The 19910-nt window shown below is 46.7% G+C and overlaps 1 protein-coding gene across 1 annotated transcript in view; it reads right to left on the bottom strand.

Moving 5' to 3' along the window:
* Nucleotides 1-740: 740 nt before the first annotated feature.
* Nucleotides 741-19910, bottom strand: part of GALNT8 (polypeptide N-acetylgalactosaminyltransferase 8) — a 38084-nt gene continuing 18914 nt past the window's right edge. Inside the window, exons 3-11 of the mRNA XM_086402353.1 lie at nt 19462-19628; nt 15993-16176; nt 14449-14646; nt 13643-13757; nt 9134-9319; nt 7387-7524; nt 6214-6309; nt 5087-5254; nt 741-961 (exon numbers count right to left, since the gene is read on the bottom strand). Coding sequence (XP_086258479.1) covers nt 818-961; nt 5087-5254; nt 6214-6309; nt 7387-7524; nt 9134-9319; nt 13643-13757; nt 14449-14646; nt 15993-16176; nt 19462-19628 — 1396 coding nt within the window. The 3' untranslated portion in view covers nt 741-817. The remainder of the gene's footprint in view (nt 962-5086; nt 5255-6213; nt 6310-7386; nt 7525-9133; nt 9320-13642; nt 13758-14448; nt 14647-15992; nt 16177-19461; nt 19629-19910) is intronic.

Here is a 19910-nt window from a genome sequence, read left to right on the forward strand (position 1 = left end):
TCAAGCTGTACATGTATGACTTGTACATCTCTAAAAAGTTACTTGAAAAACCCTGAGCTGACTTAATTCTGTGCTAAATTATGAGTATCTCGTCTGCCCGATGCTTAAAGGAAGCCTGATGATTCCCAGAATCACACCCAAGTAACCCTGATGTGAAAAGATGAAAGGATGTCCTAAAAGGCAAACCCAGCAACACAGCACACACACGTTCTGCTTCCTCTCCCACCCTGATGCCCACTCCTACCAGCTTCTAAGTCCTCATGGAAGCTGACACCCCTAGACGGATCCGCCTAACTCACCACCTATAGGAAAGGATTTATCCAACGGGCAGCAGGAAGGACCCCCTGGTTTTAGTTATTTACCTACAATCCCTTCTTTGTGTCCCAATAAGTGATGCCCCTCTGTTTCAAGCCTCATTTTCTCTGTAATTTTCAGGGATAGTAGCAGGAAGCAGGTAATCAAGCCTATTAAATGTGATAAGCTCCTTAGAGAAAGACCCTTAAGGGCTTCGATATTTTTCCACTATATTCACGCACTGAGCAGAGCGGGACTGGCTAGTTATATGTGTCCCCTCATACCCTCAGCCCCTGTGGCAGAGACGGGGTAATCCAAAGAAATCTGCTATGGGGTGTGGGGCTGGATGGATGGAGGGCTTTTTTAAAAAAAATTACTGGTCGATTTGCACCTTTCAGGATAGGCCTAGCTGAAATTACAGTAAACACACACACACACACACGCACTTTCTCTCCCCCTTCTCTGTTTTGAGCAGCATTGGGAGCTGTGGCAAGAAGCCAGGCTCTCTGAGCATCACTGGACCTCAGTCTGACCCCCAGTTTCGGACAGCGTACTGGATTGTCCACACTTGCGTGGTGCAGGCCTGGAGAACAAGCGTGTAGCCACCCCAGATGTCTTTCTTCATCTCCAGACATCGCTTGGTGATTCTGTTGATAACGGCTCTTCCCTGGATGGAAGGAGAAAGAGTGAAATTATGAACACACCCTGGAAGAACATCCCTTCGCCTGCTCCCAGTCTGCCTGCCATGCTCCGATACAAGTCCGAGGGCTCCCTCAGTCCTCGGCAAGTCATCCAGAGGAGACAGGAAGCCAAGCGCAGAGTTAGATCACCCAAAACCTTCTCTCCTCCCCCCCAGAGTGAGCTAACCCCAGACCCGGGAGTGAACAGTGCCGGGCTGGTTCCTCTGTTCTCCTCCACCCCTCCTGAGCTGGAAGCATCAGGTCAGCACAGCTGGCAAGGCAGCCTGCAGCCTGGAGAACCACGGTCCTCTATTAGGTCTCCTTTCTACATCTTCACCACTGAGCTCATGAAACTCATCCGGGCCCTCCCTCCCACCAGCAAGGCTCTCTGGTGGGACAGGAGCAAAAGCCCCATTCAAGAATCTCAGCCTGTTTTCTCCACCTGCTTTCTCCGAGGGGCCGTTTCTGCCCCCTTGTTATGGGGGCTTCACCAGGGTTTACTGCTGGAAACACTGAAGGCTTTAAAGTCAAAGAGTCTGGGTTGAATGCTTGCTCCGTTAATGGAGAGAGAGATGTGGGCAGATGACCATTCCAAGGTTGATACTGACTGAACTCTGCCTGACAGGGAAGACGTGCAACAGATCTCAGCTCGTCTCTGCCTTTCCCCATCCTCACGGGGCCGAGGGAGGGACGGCGTCCTACTCTGTGCCCCTTGTGCCACCTTCATCACCCCCAACCTCTTTGCTCCTTACCTGCTCACCTTGACACTGAGGGTCATGCCATCTCTCCTGATCCTGTCCCCCTCTCCTAGCTTTTCTACTCCCCACCCCACTCTCCACTGCTTTGCCGGAATCTGCCTCAGTGCCTGGGTCAAACAGTTCCCTATAGCCTCAGAGTTCACAGCATCCAGGCAGATGTCTGGTGAGAAGTTCACTGCTCCCCATCCATGACCTACCCCTCCCCACGTATTTCCTTGACACCAAGCAGAGCTGCTGCTGTTTAGTCGCTCAGTCGTGTCTGACTCTTTGCAACCCTATGGACTATAGCCCGCTAGGCTCCTCCGTCCATAGGATTCTCCAGGCAAGAATCCTGGAATGGGTTGCTGCTCTCTACGATGCCAACAGCTGACTCATTGGAAAAGACCCTTATGCTGGGAAAGATTGAGGGCAGGAGGAGAGGGGACAGCAGAGGATAAGATGGTTGGATGGCATCACTGACTCAATGGACATGGGTTTGAGTGGACTCCAGGAGTTGGTGATGAATAGGGAGGCCTGGCGTGCTGCGATTCATGGGGTCGCAAAGAGTTGGACACGACTGAGCGACTGAACTGGACTGAACTGAACGTCCAAATCTCTGCTCCCTCTCTGACCCCCGCATTCGTGCCTCTCATCTCTTCCAACCACAGGCTGCCCCCAATGACCCTGCTCCCCCAGTCTCACCTGACTGCTCCCTCGCCACCTGGGACCCTCTCGGCCACCTCCACACCTCCCTGGGTGTATCCATCCAGCATCGGTCATTCAGGGCTGCCCTCCCGTTCTTCAGCTGCCTCCATCACTCCCATCGCTCCATTCTCTGGGCCCCATTCCTGGACCACAGAGCACTCCTGGAGAGGGTCCATTAACCGAGTAGCCTGTCCCCAGAAGTGCCTGTAGCAGCCTGGCCTCAGAGCTTGGCTGACTCCTGCGGGCTCCTCGCCCAGGCCTCCTCAACACACTTTTACCCCTCAACCACCTTCACTAAACGCCTTTATTTGTTCCTTTGTCAAAAGACCTTGCTTCCAGCCAATCTAGCCCCACCCCAAGTGCCATGAGCAATCTCAGGGGTGGTCTCAGAGGACTGCCCTGTCTCTGTCTCTGCTGTCAGCCTCCCTGTGCTCGGAGCCCAGCCATCCCTAATGCTGAAGAAACACCCTTCCTGTCTAACATCCTTCTCTTATTTCTCCCTCTTGGCAGATTCCTTTCAGACTGACTTTAAATATATCCAAATGTTCTAATATTCGAGAAGGGAAAAAAAGCTCCTAACTCTACCATCTTTTTCAACCAACACTCAGTATTTTTCTCCCTTTAAGAATCAAACTTCCCAAGCAGTGAGGCAAAAACAATGGATATGATTCTGTGTTTGAATCCTGGATACGCTGTGTGACCTGGGGGATGTTGTTTGACTTCTTTGTGCTTTAGTTACTTCATAGATAAAGTTGAGCAAATGGTAATACATCTCTTATAAGATTTGGGTAAGAATTAAATTAGGTAGTGTTTATTCCAATGTTTGGTACTTAAATATATACTCAATAAATCTTGGTTATTACAATGTATAGGCTTCCTTGGAGGCTCAGTGTGTAAGAAACCATCTGCCAATGCAAGAGGTGTGGATTTGAACCCTGGATTTGGAAGATCCCTTAGAGGAGGAAATGGCAACACACTCCAGTATTCTTGCCTGGGAAATCCCAAGGACACAGAAGCCTGACGGGCTACATTCCATGGGGGTCTCAAAAGAGTCAAACATGACTTGGTGACCAAACAACAACAAAAATCACCCTGATACAGACCATTATCTCTAATGAACTCAGACCAAAAAAAAAAAGACTTCAACAAAATACTTGAAAAACTGTGCACGTTCAGTTCAGTTGAGTTGCTCAGTTGTGTCCGACTCTTTGTGACTCCATGGATTGCAACACACCAGGCTTCCCTGTCCATCACCAATTTCCAGAGCTTGCTCAAACTCGTGTCCATCACATCGGTGATGCCATCCATCTATCTCATCCTCCGTGCTCCCCTTCTCCTCCTGCCTTCAATCTTTCCCAGCATCAGGGTCTTTTCCAATGAATCAGCTCTTCACATCAGGTGGCCAAAGTATTGGAGCTTCAGCTTCATCATCGTTCAGAATTTCCTTTAGGATGGCCTGGTTGGATCTCCTTGCAGTCCAAGGGACTCTCAAGAGTCTTCTCCAACACCACATTTCAAAAGCATCAATTCTTCGGTGCTCAGCTTTCTTTATGGTCCAACTCTCACATCCATACATGACTACTGGAAAAACCGTAGCTTTGACTATATGGACCTTTGTTGGCAAAGTAATGTCTCTGCTTTAGGTATGTATGTATGTTTTCCTGGAGACAGTCCATAGCATTCCTCAAGGGGTTATTAGCTTTAAGACTCATTGCTAGATAAGTCCTTGTCTCTTGTCTCATGTCTCATGTCTCCATGTCTGTGAACCTAACACAGCACCAAGATGCTCAAAGATACTCTCACGGCAAAACATTGCCTACCCTCCTCCCTCAGGACATCCCATTCCTGTCAATGTGGCTTAAGAACGTAGCCTCCCCACATAGTAGATTCACACATAGATCGTGGTCAGGCGCATCCCTCAAGCCACTGCAACGTGACTCCTGCAGCATTCCCTCTACCCTGTTCTTAGTCAACTGACGATGAGGTTAAATCAGAGCTTTTACTTCAGTTCCTGTTGATTTTCAGCCCAATGCTCCAGACTCTCTGATGATCACAAAAGCTAATATTGTTGAACCCTCTATATGAGCCACAAACCATAATTGATTTACACACATCATCTCATTAAGTCATCTCCACAGATTTGTAAAGTAGAAATTATCATCAAGATGAAGAAACTGAGTCTCAAAAAAGGATAGCAGAATAGCTAAAGAAGACCGAATTAGGATTAGAAGGCAAACTCTGAATTAAGTTACAACAGATTCCAATATTTTTTACCTTGGCCATGCCACTTGGGTCAACACACTCAGTATTTTATGCCCAGTGTTTCATGCTCAGACTAGAAAAATTTCTAGGCTTTTCACTACACACTGCCACAAAACTAGTCTTTCAAAAACACTACCAGATCAAACCTGAACTTCTCAGACTATATTGTTTTTCGTCCTTGTTGTTGTTGTTGTTGCGACTACAGAATGAAATACATCAGGCTCCTCTGTCCTCCACTATCTCCCAGAGTTTGCTCAAATTCATGCTTACTGAATCAGTGATGCTATCTTCTCCAGCATCACAATTCAAAAGTATCTATTCTTCAGCGCTCAGCCTTCTTTATGGTCCAGCTCTCAGACTATACATTAATATATTTATCTTAAAAAGAAACAAAAACATGTGACTCACCGGTTTAAAATCCCAATGTATGTTCAGTCTGTCTTTGACTGCCTTGGAACATGGCTCTAAAGTGGGCTTCTCCCCTTTACCGGGGTCTGTCAGACATCGATCATCAGTGTCTCTCTGTGCAATCAGTGGTCCCACAAAGAATTCCCCAGTTACGTGATAGTAGACGTTCTGCAAGAGAACAAAGGGATCTGCCATGGACACTCAGTCAGGGATGCCCTTGACCTCACAGAGGACATAAAGACTGCCTTGGGTCCCTTAGACACCCAGTCACCATGGAGGAATCCTTGAGCATTCCTGGGTAACAAGGAGTCTCCTCTGTTCTCTTCCCCATCCCCAGCTGATTCGAGAAAGAAGACCAGGCATGACAAAAAGACACTAGCCTGCTTCCTTCCACAGGGCTCCAATAGAATCATTTCCTACTGGACGAGGGAGCTTATCTTGGAAAATAGAAGCAACACAACTCAACTTCAGAAGCTGTCATTATAAACCCCAGCTAAGGACTTGTTGTCAGAAAACCTTTCAAATGCTCAATCACTCCCTACCTTGCTCTGTGAACTTGGACAAACTGGTTGTTTTCGTGTCTCTGTTTTTTTTTTTTTCCCAATGTTATCTACCCTGCAGACCTCAAAAGGTTCCCGTGAGGGCAACATGCAAAGTAACATGAGAGCTGGAAAAAGTCCCCTGGGTGCACCCTCCACATGGTCCCCGATCTCTCCTACCCCACGGAGGGGCTTCCATTCAGCTTCTCTCTTCCCTAACCCTCTGTTTCCTTCTCTGTGGAAGAAGCCACAGGGAGCATCACCTGTCCACCTTCCAAGACATACAAGGGGCAGCAAGAGGATGGCAGGGGGCAGGGGAGGAGGAGGAAAGGAAGGGATTGGAGGTTGTTTTCAGTGAAGGTATTGCCATAGAGACTGCAGTCTTTCTAAGCACCCTTCCTGTACCTGAGATGGAATGACCTCTCAGGTGAGCTCGGAAGGGCTGAGTTACAAGCACAAGTTTGGGCTTCTCCTTGACCCACTACCCAGGCCACTTAGCTCCTGTCTCCCCATCACCTAACACCAAGTCCAAACCTGCCAGGGGCCGAGCTACAACAGGCTGACCAGGGGGCCGGAGCAGGACGATACCTGGGAATTGTATTGATGGCAGTAATGCATGATGGGGGTGTTGCCTGGAACAGCTCCCTGGTCCAGGCAGACGCGTTCATCCAACGTGTTTTTCATCTGAGGGAGCAAAGCACACAGCAACACGGTTGGAAAGAGCCAGAGAAGGAGGTTCCCCGACCCTCCCAGGGCCCTGCACCTTTGCCAGCACTCCAAGAGTACCCAAAAGGGGCAAGGGTTTGAGATCCTGGCAGCCACTTTCTAAGCACTAGACAAATGCCAAAGCGAAACTCTGCTGTGATGCGCTTCCTGGGAATGAAGCAGGAAAGAGACAGAACAGGCTCCATCTTGAAAGCAGGACTCCATCTTGGGCCAGACTGTGGACTTATATGAGCTATATGCCCAGTATCTATGGAAACAACATACCAACTGGAAAACCAGACCCCCCGGATGGAAGAGACCCACGGCTTGTACCTAGACTCCCCATTGCCTAAAAAAAATACCCTAATTATCTGTGTAACCAAATAGAATCATAAATTCTATTATGCTTATTGGAGTATGACCACAGGCTTATTGATAATTGTCCACTGTTAGCTACCTAGGCTTAAGGCATACGGATCACGGATTAACTTTGATTGTATCTTTCTTTTCCTTTGTTCAGACTAGTTTCAGGGAATTTGGGGAGGGGGGTTTGGGCACGTACACTTAGGGTATGTAAGGTTTTCACAAAAACTGGTCAGGGTCCTTGGCTAAGAGGAGACTCTGCCTTGGGCCCACGGTGTAATAAACTGCACTCCACTATCTGCATTGTCCTTCTGAGTGAGTTTGTTTCCCAGAACTCGTAGCTACAACAGGAACATCCACTCCTCAGACCATTATAGCACAGGTAAAGGAAGGGCTCTTATACCCGCATTGAGAGGGGTGAGGCCACACACCCTGGTGGATCGAGGAACTGTGAGGGTCAGAGCAAGGGCTGATGTTTACAAGCTAAGGAACCAGAGACAGAGGGAAGGAAAAGGAGACTGGAGAGTGAGAGAGGAAAGAAAACCAAGAGGGTTGGAGGAGAGAGTTGGGGGTAGGAAGAGAATGGGGGGAATGGGTTTTGAAAACCCTTGTTCGGAAAGTCATGAGACTCAGATCTCTTCATCTTTTACAGGCAAATGTTTAAAACCTGCAATGCAGTTTCATAAAACGTACTCTTCCATAGGCCACAATGCTGCGGACTGGTTTCAGGAGAGGATAAACATTTTTCAGATACCAGTCAAAAGTTTTGCATTTCAGTTTCTTCCGGAGTGCCATTCTGGAAGAAATGTCTCCAAAATCGATTCCAGAGTTCTGCAAAGAAAACATGGAACATGGTTGCACTCTGTAACACCCTGGACTCCACCATGTGGGTGTGCTCAGATGTGTCTGACTCTGTGCAACCCCATGGACTGTAGCCCGCCAGGCTCCTCTGTCTATAGGATTTCCCAGGCAAGAATACTGGAGTGGGTTGCCATTTCCTCCTCCAGGGAATCTTCCTGACCCAGGAATCGAACCTGTGTCTCCTGCATTAGCCAGCAAGTTCTTTACCACTAAGGCATCAGGGAAACAGATAGTGCAGGAGGGAAGCAAGTATTTTCCTGATTCCCTGTAAGATAACCTTTCTCATGTATAGTTTTCCAGGGAAATTGGAAGAAGCTTGACCCCTAGGAATTTCTGCTGGTCTCAGAGGCACTTTCAAGGCTTGCGTATCCAGGTTTATGTCTCATCAGTAGCAAGCTGATGCAGACTGCTCCTGTTTGAGATGATATGCACATCAATCAGGCACAAAATGGTTCTCATGATGGCCAGGAAAGGCTCCCAAAAGGAGCATGCTGGCCGCAAGACTGGGAGGTTAAAGGAGATGTCCTAGAAGTGGTATCTGTGGGGAATCAAAGTGGAAGGATGCTTGAACCCAGAGCCGCAGCTCAGGGACAGAGACAGCATGTCACATCAGCCTCAGGGACTAAGGCCAACCATGCGACCTTAGCCAAGGAGGCTTTCCTTGTTCACGTGTGTCCAGTAGAATTACACAGCCTTCTACCACCATTCCTCACCCCACCACCGTGTTCGTTTTCTCTTAAGACAGTGAATCCTTGTCCACTCCTGCCCCACAAGGAATCCCCTGGTATAGATGATGGATGAAGAGCACAGAATCTAGAAGTTTCCTTGGTTTGAATCCCATCTCTGCTCTTAGGACCTTCTTACTTTAACCGGCTTTTCCCCTTCCATTCTCTGTGTGTCCGTCTCTTCATTGATAAACTTAGAATAATAAAAAATAAACCTTATGCCAGAGCTACGTGATGATAGCCATGCGTGCCAGAAACTTAGTCCTGGGACACAAACGCGAATGCCATTGCCCTCATAGGGAGGACGTGACTTCAGGTCTTTAGGGCTGGAGTGGCCCTGTTGCAGAGAGAAGCCAATTCTGACTCCAGGCTGAAACTGCTTCTTTGACTTGCTTTCCCTTGCTCTTGTTGTAATCACACCTAATGGGCTGCCTCAGAGAATCCTGCCCCTCTGCCTGACTCTTAAAGTGCGTCTGTTGAGAAACCTGTCCACCCGTGGATGGCAGGAAGGAAGAAATTAACACACTCCTTGCCTAAGGCTTGCAGTCCTAGGAGATGTTTGCAAGATTAATGGCCTCTTTACTTTGTTTCCTCACCTTCCTCCCCTCCATCTCTGATCTATAAAAGAACGGGACATCCAGACGGCATAAGATGGCTACTTTGAGACATTCCTTTGCCGTCTTCTGGTGAATAAAGTCATATTCCTTGCCTCAACGCCTCATCTCTTGGATTCATTGGCCCATCGTGCCGTGAGCAGCCTAAGCTTGGGCTCTTGTCCCTTCCCATTCCCACCAGGACCACCTCCCTTTCCTCCTCCTCCATCCTTCTCAGCTTCTGTCCCATCCAGGACGAACCTGGAGAGGTATGTTCCAGGCCATGTAGACCATGTCTTTGTACTCGTCCATCCAGATTTCAGCCACTCTCAGGGCGTTCCGCTTCAAGGGAATTCTCAGGTCTAAAGAGTAGGGCTTGTGGTGTCTCTCCAGGTGGGCGACTCGGGAGCAGGGCAAGACTTCAATCTTACCTCCACATTGCCACACCTGCAAGGGAAGGAAAAACAAAATCGCCCGGGCAAGCTGGACACACAGACGTAAGAGCACAGCCTGTTGACGGGGACACCACTCTTCAGAACCACTTTTTAAAGAGTGTAGGGACTTCCCCGGCAGTCCAGTGGTTAAGACTCCACGCTTCCACTGCAGGGGGTGAGGGTTTGATCCCTGGTCGGGGAACTAAGATCCCACATGCCTGGTAACCAAAAATCCAGAACATAAACCAGAAGCAATATTGTAAAAAGTTCAATAAAGACAGAAAATGGTCCACATTAAAAAAAATTTTTTTTAATAGAGTGTAAATTCAGTCCTTCTACCTGTCTCTATGAGCCTCCCAACCTATTCATTGAAAAAATAGTGCTCCTCTCCTTATCGCTCAGAAGCTCCAGAATCCCACCAGGTGTAGGCTCTGGCCCACAGGAACTGTGAGATAATCAATGGATCTTGCTTTGAGCCACTAAGTTTGTGATAATTTTGTTACACTGCAATTGATAACTAATACAGGTAATTCTTGACCAAGAGATACCCTGACTTATGATCTAGTCGTTAACATTCTTTCTTCTTATCCTGATGGAAACACACATACTTGTCAGTCCATACATTCTAATATGTGGCTTAAAATATTTAAAAATACTGCCTTTGTCCCAGTAGACGATAGAACTAGTAGATGTAGATTTACTACTTCATCCCTGTAGAAGATACATCTAATGATGAGTGTGTTCTCTTCATGGATGTCCAAGTGAGCTGCATTTTCTGGGAAACACTAGCCTGTTGGGGGCCAGAGTGAGGTACTCCACCCATGGCAAAGGTCATGAGGAAGGAGGCTCGACATACGCAAAGGCGGGATTGAGCCTCAGGAGTCCCCCTGGAAATCCTTGAGCATCTACCCCCATAACCAGAGCCTGCCTACTTTACTACTTTATGCTCTCACCTACACCTCTGATTTTAAGGGGGGCTGTCTCCCACCACCTCTTTCGGAGAGGGAGTTAACTTAGAGCTCCAGTTAACAATAATTCCTGGGCATGATAGGAGTGTTTCAACCTACAAACTCCTCTGAAGGTTCTCTAGCCTGCCTGATGGGCTTGTCCGGCCACATGTGATTGCTCACAGCCTCCCAACCGTGAGAGGCACGAGATGCTTTAAACCTTCTAAAAACAGGTTCCTTAGAAAAGTTAGAAAACTATTAGTATAAGTATAACGGGCTGATTAGAAATTGTATTGGTGAAGGGTTTTTCATTTGTTGAGCCAATGTTTGTTGCTAAGTCTCCATATCCCCTGCCCTTACACACATTAATGAATATATAGAAGAAATAAGTATTAACCTTTGATATTAATCACGTTAGACCTTAGGCTAAGTAAATTCTTTCCTTAACTAAAACCCACTACACCCTCACCCTATAGGAATGTAACTTTATTTGGGTGGCGTCTGTTTTAAGAATAATCCCCCTTGGAGAAAAAAGTGTTCTGGTTGACTGACCGCTGTCACAAGGAGAGGGTCATAAATTGTCAGCAGGCCCCCCCCCCGGCCAGAAGATGATGTAACACCCCTAAGACCTCTGTATACATTTGTATGAAGCACCTGACTTTAATAAAAGTCAGGACTGCTGTCCCCGCGTGACTTTTGTATAACATCTCAGTGTATAAAAACAGACTCTGGAAAATAAAGAATTGGGATCAGTTCCTCGAAAGACTGGTCTCCCCATGTCTCTCTCTCTCTCTCTCACTCTGGCTGAGTCTCCATCTGGAGCGCAGAACCCGCCATGCTTACTAATTATGCCTGGGCTTCTAAGATCCGACCGGGGAGGCCTCAGTGTCTCCTCTCCTTCGGGAGAATGGAAGGACGCCTGTGGCCTACGTAAGTGGTGCAAGCTTCTTGTCTTGAAGTTTTATTGGTCTCCCGCATAAACCAAGCTACTCAGCCTCTTTTCTCCACTGAATTTTCCTACTGAGCTATCCTTATTCTATTACTCTTTATATCTTTGATGAATATTTAAATAGTCGCCTAAGCCGTCTCCCCTTCGAATACCCTGGATCAGCCAGGGCTGGACCCCAGCACTAGCCGGTCCAGTTACTATGCTTAGTCGCTCAGTCGTGTCCAGCTCTTGGTGACTCCATGGACTGCAGACCGCCAGGCACCTCTGTCCATGAGGATTCAGGCAAGAATACTGGAGTGGGTTGCCATGCCCTCCTCTAGGGGATCTTCCCGATCCAGCGATTGTGCACAGGTCTCCAGCATTGCAGGATTCTTTACTGTCTGAGCTTCCAGGGAAGCCCTTCCAGCAGTGGTTAGCAACCTACCGCACTCATGTCTGCAAATCCCTGAACATCACAGGTCCAGTGGCTCAGTTAAAACACCTTGGGAAGGGTTATCCTAGACCAACAGCCTTCAGATTTTTCTGTCTCAATTTATTCCCACTTGCCAGATGTCCCCCCACACACCCACCCTCCACCCCCTCACTCTTTCTCTGAAACACACGAAAAGAAACAGGAAGTTTCTGATTATAGTAGCTTACTTTGCATCACAAACCATCCTGACATTTTTCAGGAAGTTAGCCCTCACCACGTAGGTATTATGATTATTCCTATTAAGGTAATGGGCCCAACCTTACCAGCTAAGAAATGACAAAGCCAGAAGGATTCTGTGATGCTGTGGCACAGTGCCAGGGATACACAGGGTGCTGAACCAGAGTGGGTGTACTTTCTCTCCCATCAGACCAAAACTCTTCTGTATTTATACACATCCAGGTGCACCATCACTGCCGTGGCCTCTAGGTGTCAGAATAAAACATCACATGCAGCTCTGATGTTCTCCAAGGTCTGTTCCTAGAGAAATGTACATCCTAGCAAATGCTTAGAGGTTTGAAAGGACAAATGGCCACACGCACAAACCACGGAAGCTGAATGCGGGTAAACTGTTTTATCAAGAAAGGGGAAGAATGACTCTTCAGAGGGTACGGCAACTCACTCTAGTATTCTTGCCTGGAGAATGCCATGGACAAAGGAGCCTGGAATGAGTGGAGTGGGTTGCCATGCTCTCCTCCAGGGGATCTTCCTGACCCAGGGATCAAATCTGCGTCTCTTACATCTCCTGCTTTGGTAGGCAAGTTCTTTATCACTGAGCCACCTGAGAAGCTGTTCTCTTCATACCGATGAGAATACAGATGTGGTGTTGAGTGTATCAGAACAATAAGATGGAGGAGACTTGGTTCCCAACACCCTGCTGGTGGTAATTTAGTCACTAAGTCATGTCCAACTCATGTGACCCCATGGACTGTAGCTAGCCAGGCTCCTCTGTCCTTAGGATTTCCCAGGCAAGAATACTGGAGCGGGTTGCCACTTCCTACTCCAGGGATCTTCCCAACCCAGGGATCAAACCCATGTCTCCTGCGTTGTAGGCGGTCTCCTGGGTTGTAGGTAGATTCTTTACTGCTGGGCCACCAGGGAAGACTGGAACTGTCATCTGAATCCTGGACTGCTCATGTTCAAATTGTTACAGGAATTAATTTATATCTCATTCAAATCTCTGTTATTTTGGCCTCTGTCACAGAAATCAAACAAGGATTCTAATTCTCACACGTTTATAAATCATTTCAAGTTATTTATCACGTTTGACCTGCACTGTCATCCTTAGGAGGGAAATAAACTGGAGCTTCCCTGGTGGCTCATGGGAAATGAATTGCCTGCAATGCAGGAGATGAGGGTTCGATCCCTGGGTCAGGAAGATCTCCTGGAGAAGAAAATGGCAACACATTCCAGGATTCTTGCCTGGGAAAATCCCATGGACAAAAGATCCAGAAGGGCTACAGTCCACTCAAGTGTTTAGTTGCTACAGTCCATGGAGATGCAAAAGAGTTGGACCTGACTTAGGGACTAAACAACAAAACTGGGGAACAGACCATGAAAGAAAATGGACATGAACTCATGTCATCCTGTCAGCTGCTTGACTGTCCACAGGGGGACAGATTGGCTGCCCACACATCTTTATCCTCTGGTCTCTCTGCCCATTCCAGTTTCTGACTGGTCTTGCAGAGAACCACCCACCCCAAAGTTGGTGTATGTCAGGGGATGTTTGGAAAATGCCTGAAGTCCTCAAGAAAATAGGGACACCATCTTTCCAGCAATATCTCCCAGACTATACAGACCTATACCAAGACGCTCCACTCTAGAAGTTCCACAACCTCTCCTTAGTGACCTGGAAACATGAGAATTTGTTCACCTCTTGAGCCAGTGGCATCCATCCTTGTTCCAAGGTTCCAGAGGTCCTCTACCTTACCCTTCTGCTTTGTCCCTTAATGAGAATGGAAACATACCTACCCTCAGGCTAAGTTCCACATTCTCTCCTCCATAGGTCAGCATCCCACCATCCAGAGAGCCAATTTCTTCCAAGAAGAGCCTGTTGGCAGCCAGGATGCCCATGATGGAAGGACTTCTGTGGAGCACATGGCGAGAGAGTCACTCACCCTGGATGCAGAACATCAGGATGAAGGTGACAGGTAGCAAGCTCAGCGATGATGTAGCCTTTGGAACTCTCTCTACCAAAGCTTCTTCTTATCCTGAAGGCTTTCCCCAAACCCTCAGACTGAACTAAGTGCATGGAGCCTTCCTGTCCCAGATTATATTGAAATCCATCTTGGTATCCCTACTTCATAGCCTGATAAATGCTTAAAGGGGCTGATATGTTTTCTAAAACATTATACATTTTGCTTTATTTTGCTTAAAATTCCTTAAATAGCCAAAGTATCTGTGATTTCTTTTCTGGGATCAGCTCTTTTTTTAACTTTTCATTTTGTATTGGCGTATAGCCAGTTAACAACATTGTGATAGCTTCCCGTGAACAGTGAAGGGACTCAGCCATACACAGACATGTACCCATTCTCCCCCAAACTCTGCTCCCATCCAGGCTTCCACATAACATCAAGCAGAGTTCCTTGTGCTCTACAATAGGTCCTTGTCGGTTATGAGATCTGCTTCTTTTTTTCTCTATATCCTGTCCTTCACCCCAACTCCTCTGCTCCTCTCACCCCACTCCTAAGACTACCACGAAGGACAAACAAAGCCCAGACTATCCATCCCTGACTTCCCCCAGACTAATCAAGTTTCCTAAGCTCATGCAGACTGACCTCACAGGAGCAGTGACATCGTGGAGATCAACCCAGGCTTTCGGCAGTGCATCATAGCGGCACCAGAGTTCCCAGTTAAACCCGTCAACTGCCAGTGCATATTTAATCAGTTCAAAGGTGTCAAAAAGAATGTTGTCAAACACAGGAGATACGATCACGGTGCGGTCTTCCTGAATCCGAGCCAAGATGGGCTCAGCCCTGCAAGAAGGGTGTGTAACAGACCCAGGTGGGATTTGAGGATAATAGTCAAAGTGAGCAGACAAAGCTGCTCCATCCCATCCCATTGTCCTGACCCTGACCACCTTCTTCACTCAGGCCACACTGGCTAGTAGGCAGAATTCTCCAGAGTCCCGAGAATCTGCAGGTTTGAGAAATAGCTGGGGCTGCTGGCAGCTGACCCCAGTCAAGAGCACATTTGAAACTGGGGTACCCAGTTACCAACCCCAAGCCACTGTGAGCAGTGCTATCAGTATCTGCCTGAATTTGTCTTACTTCTTGAGTCTCCCTGCTTCCAAAATAACATCTCTTTACTATCCGATTCCCCACATTCTTTGAGTAACACAGCTCTTCGTATCACGTAACTTCATGGGAAAACCTTAAGAATTACCAAAATGTAGTCTCTTCATGCATGGATGTGAGAGTTGGACCATAAAGAAAGCCGAGTGCTGAAGAATTGATGCTTTTAAACTGTGATGCTGGAGAAGACTTTTGAGAGTCCCTTGGACTGCAAGGAGATCAAACCAGGCAATCCTAAAGGATATCAATTCTGAATACTCATTAGAAGGACTGATGCTGAAGCTGAAGTTCCAATACTTTGGCCACCTGATGTGAAGAACTGACTCATTGGAAAAGACCCTGATGCTGGGAAAGACTGAAGGCAGGAGGAGAAGGGTACAACAGAGGATGAGATGGTTGGATGGCATCACTGACTCAATGGACATGAGTTTCAGCAAGCTCTGGAAGTTGGTGATGGACAGGAAAGCCTGGCATGCTGCAGTCCATGGGGTCACAAAGAGTTGGACATGACTGAGCGACTGAACTGAACGGAGTCTCTTCATTTTACAGATAAAGTAATTTGTTTGTTAGTTGCTAAGTTGTGTCCGACTCTTTTGCAACCCCATGGACTGTAACCTACAAGGCTCCTCTGTCCTTGGGGATCCAGGCAAGAATACTGGAGTGTGTTGCCATCTCCTACTCCAGGATATCTTCCCAAGCCAGGGACCGAACCTGCATCTCCAGCATTGGCAGGCAGATTCTTTACCGCTGAGCCACCAGGGAAGCCCTAAGTTGTGACTCATTCAAAGTCACAAAATATCTGGCATAGTCAGGGTTTGTATTCAGTTGTCAATACTCCAAGCCTATTGTTTTTTCTCTAGACTACTTCTTGTAGGCAACCAAAGTCCTTGAATAGAAACATCCTGTTTTTGGAGCTTCCCTTTTCTTAAGTTCTGACTTTCCCTACTTCCACAATATCCCGTCTCTACTCATTGTATTTACAATTTCTCCTCTCTCCGCTTCCCCACATGGAGCCCCTGGAGCCTTACCACCCAACATTCACTTCAATGTGAGCGTCCAAGATGGCAACCACATCAGCCGTGGCCGCCTCCCTGCCGGTGTTGCGAGCTGCAGCCAGACCTCTTCTCTCTGTGTGTCGTACTATCTTCAGGAGTCCTGGACACTTCTGGTTGTAAAGCTTAATCTTCTCATCCAAGTCTGCCTTTAATTCTCCTGCCAACCAAAGGCACACCTGTAGAAATTCTGAGTGCAATAATCAACACGGTGCAGAAATTTTATACTAGGATACTGTAATGGTTGGACTACCTCCAGCATAGGGTGGGCAGTTCTACAGCCTTGACTGAGAAAATAGTCTTTCCTCTACACCAACTTCTCCTCTGCCTTCCATCCTCAGAATTAATGTTCCCATTCCTAATCTTTCTCTTGAGGTTAAACTGTCTTAGCACAGTAAAACTGCTGTGTTGGGCACTGTTACAGGTACTTTAAGTGTATTGAGAAATTACTATAAGAATGAATGGGATCAGAGAACACCATAATTTGAAAAGACACATGCACTCCAATGTTCACTGAAGCACTATTTACAATAGCCAGAATGTGCAAGTGACCTAAAACGTCCATCAACAGGAATGGATAAAGAAGATGTGGTACATATATACAATGGAATATTACTCAGCCATAAAAAAGAATGAAGTTGTGTCATTTGCAGAGACATGGATGTACCTAGAGACTGTTACACAGAATGAAGTAAGTCAGAAAGAGAAAAATAAATATCATATTAACACATAATGTGGAATCTAGAAAAATGATATAGATGATCTTATTTGCAAAATAGAAATAGAGACACAGATAGAGAACAAACATGGACACCAAGGAGAGAAAGTGTGGGTGAGACGGACTGGGAGACTTGGATCGACATATATGCACTATGACACTATGTGTAAAATGGATAACTAGTGAGAACCTGGGGCTTCCCTGGTGGCTCAGACAGTAAGGAATCTGCCTGCAATGCAGCAGACAGGAGTTTGATCCCTGGGTCAGGGAACTCAGTGCTCTGCGGTGACTTACATGGGAATGAAATTCAAAAAAGAGGGGATAGAGCTGATTTATGTTGCTGTACAGTAGAAACCAACACAACATTGTAGAGCAATTATACTCCAATAAAAGTTTTTTTTTTTAATGAATGGGACACACCTGACCTAACTAACGTAGGGTTGCTGATGGACAGACATTGCAGATACAGCCTGGAGCATCGTCTTCACCGCTAAACTCTCAAGATTTTACAGAGGGCACATAAACAACTGAAATTGTTTCATCTTCTTTTAGATATTCCTATTTGATCTGCTGAGGCTCAACTGGGATGGAATGCCCAGATGAATCTACTTTTCAGCTTCTATCTAATAAGTTTATCCCCCAAATAAAGAAGGCTGAGTGCCAAAGAATTGGTGCTTTTGAACAGTAGTGATGGAGAAGCCTCTTGAGAGTCCCTTGGACTGCAAGGAGATCAAACCAGTCAGCCCCAAAGGAAATCAGTCCTGAATATTTACTGGAGGGACTGATGCTGAGGCTGAAGCTACAATATTTTGGGCACCTGATGTGAAGATCCAACTCATTGGAAAAGACTCTGATGCTAGGAAAGATTGAACACAGGAAGAGAAGGGGATGACAGAGGAAGAGATGGTTGGATGGCATCACCGACTCAATGGACAAAAGTTTGAGCAAGCTCCAGGACATGGTGATGGACAGGGAAGCCTGGTGTGCTGCAGTCCATGGGGTCACAAAGAGTCAGACACAACTGAATGATTGAACAACAATCTCCAAAATATACAAACAAGATTCGCTATTCCACACTGTTCACAGTTTCTTCTTCTCTCTCTCCTCTGTTTTAAAAAATATGTCTATGTATTCCTATCATTTTTGAAAAGCTTGGATTAAATCCGTTGACCTTTGAAATATTTAACTTGATGCAAATTAAGCTTCATATCTAGAGGGGACAAAGGAAGTGGGTATACCCCTCATGTCAATGTGTAGCATTTCAATCTTACTACTATTGATGGTGAGGACAAGGAGAATTATGCTAGCTAACATTTACTAGGGACAAGCCCTGGGCTGAGGACTCTACATGCGTTAATTCCCAAACAGCCCTGTGAGGAAGCACTATTATTTTACAGATGGCGACACTGGAGACATGAAGTAACTGAGTGACTCGCCGCCACCTAAAGTCACATGAGTAGTAAGCTTCTCCTGTGGCTGATGTGGTAGAGACTTCCGATCATTTTCCTCAATTTAACACACACAAAAAAGATTTTAACACAATACATAATTCAGTGCAGGCTCAAACTGGCTGCTGTTTCCATGGTTACTGAGAGAGAAGGTGATTGCTGCCCTAACGACACCGGTCAAAGAATGACCAACAGTTCCCTCTGCCATGCCTTCCCAATCAAATTATCCCCTTGGAAGACACAAATGGGTTCCTGACCCAAGTGAGCAGGTTGTGTTATACATAGGGTCTGGAACAGCCTAGAACTTTCTTTGGCTTCAAATAGTTAACGAATATAAGGTATTTAGAATAAATGATGTTAACTGCTATTACTACCTCTTTAATTCTCACTCTAGTCCATGAGATCATGATTATTCTCAACATCCATGCTTTGCAGATAAGGAAACTAGTGGAGAAGTAAGTCACTCAAGGGATAGAGCTTGTAAGGGAGGAACTGAGATTCCATAAAATGAAGACTCAAGTGCACTGCCTTCCACTTCCTTTGTCATCTCAGGGGGGACTGGACCAGGTTGCGGGAGAGGGCAGGGCCTGAGCAAGAGACCCAGCCACTGTGGAGAGTCTCAGCACCTAGAGCTCCCTTCCCTCCAGGCTTAAATACCCAGGAAGATTGGGGTTTCCTCCTAGGGGATGATTCTGAATCTCTTCCTGGTATCTGGGGTTTTCCTTTGGACCCACCTCTCTCCCTGCTGCCTCCCTCATAGTGCGTGGGCCCGACTGACTGCAGATTCACCACGTGATTGGAGCACATTGTGTGACCTCTCTTAGTTTCTTCTTCTGTGTGACCAAGAGGATCATCCCCTATCTCAACTATGGGAAGATTAATGTGCCCAGCACAGTCAATAAACAGTCCCTCTCTTTTCCCTCCATGAGAAATCCAACTTTCTGTCCTCGTGTGTGTGTGTGTGTGTGTGTGTAGGTGTGTGCATGCTCAGTTGTGTCTGACTCTTTGCAACCCTATGGACTGTTATCCCCCAGGCTCCTCTGTCCATGGGATTCTCCAGGCAAGAATACTGGAGTGGGTTGCCATGCCCTCCTCCAGGGGAATTTCCTGACTCAGGGATAGAACCTGCATCTCCTGCATGGGCATCTCCTGCATCTCCTGAGTGGGCAGGCAGATTCTTTACCGCAGTGCCACCTGGGAAGCTAAGCTAAAACCCCTTTATCCTAGCACAATCCATATACAGTCATTTTTTATACTATTGCTTGATCAAGTTGCTCACCATGTGAGCTAAAATCATCCACTAAGATGATCTCCTTCAACAGTCGAGGGGGGGTCCGCTGGATGATGCTGGTGATGGCTCGCTGGATGACAGTCAGAGCTTCATCCATGAATATGAGGATGACGCTGAGAGATGGGAGCTGTGAAGGATACTGCTTCCAATGGCACCTGTAAGAGACCTTTTATAATAACCATATCACTCTTTTAATTACTTAAACATTGTTCTCCGAAGTCCCCCTTCACTACATAGGATGTTATAATAATTCAATCAGTTCACCAGCTCTCAAACTCGATAGGAAGGGAAACTGTCAGTTGCTTTTCACAGTAGAAAGATTTTGCATTTGTTTGTCCAAAGTTCTCCTGTTGTGGGGATAAACTTCATTTCTTTTTGATTAATCATCAGTAGACATTTCCCCTTGAACAGTCAACCTGCCCCACAAAGAATTCCCG

Source organism: Bos grunniens, chromosome 5, assembly GCF_055505025.1.
Source record: "Bos grunniens cultivar Pamir isolate PY7600 chromosome 5, Bosgru_T2T1.0, whole genome shotgun sequence".
Taxonomy (NCBI): Eukaryota; Metazoa; Chordata; class Mammalia; order Artiodactyla; family Bovidae; genus Bos; species Bos grunniens.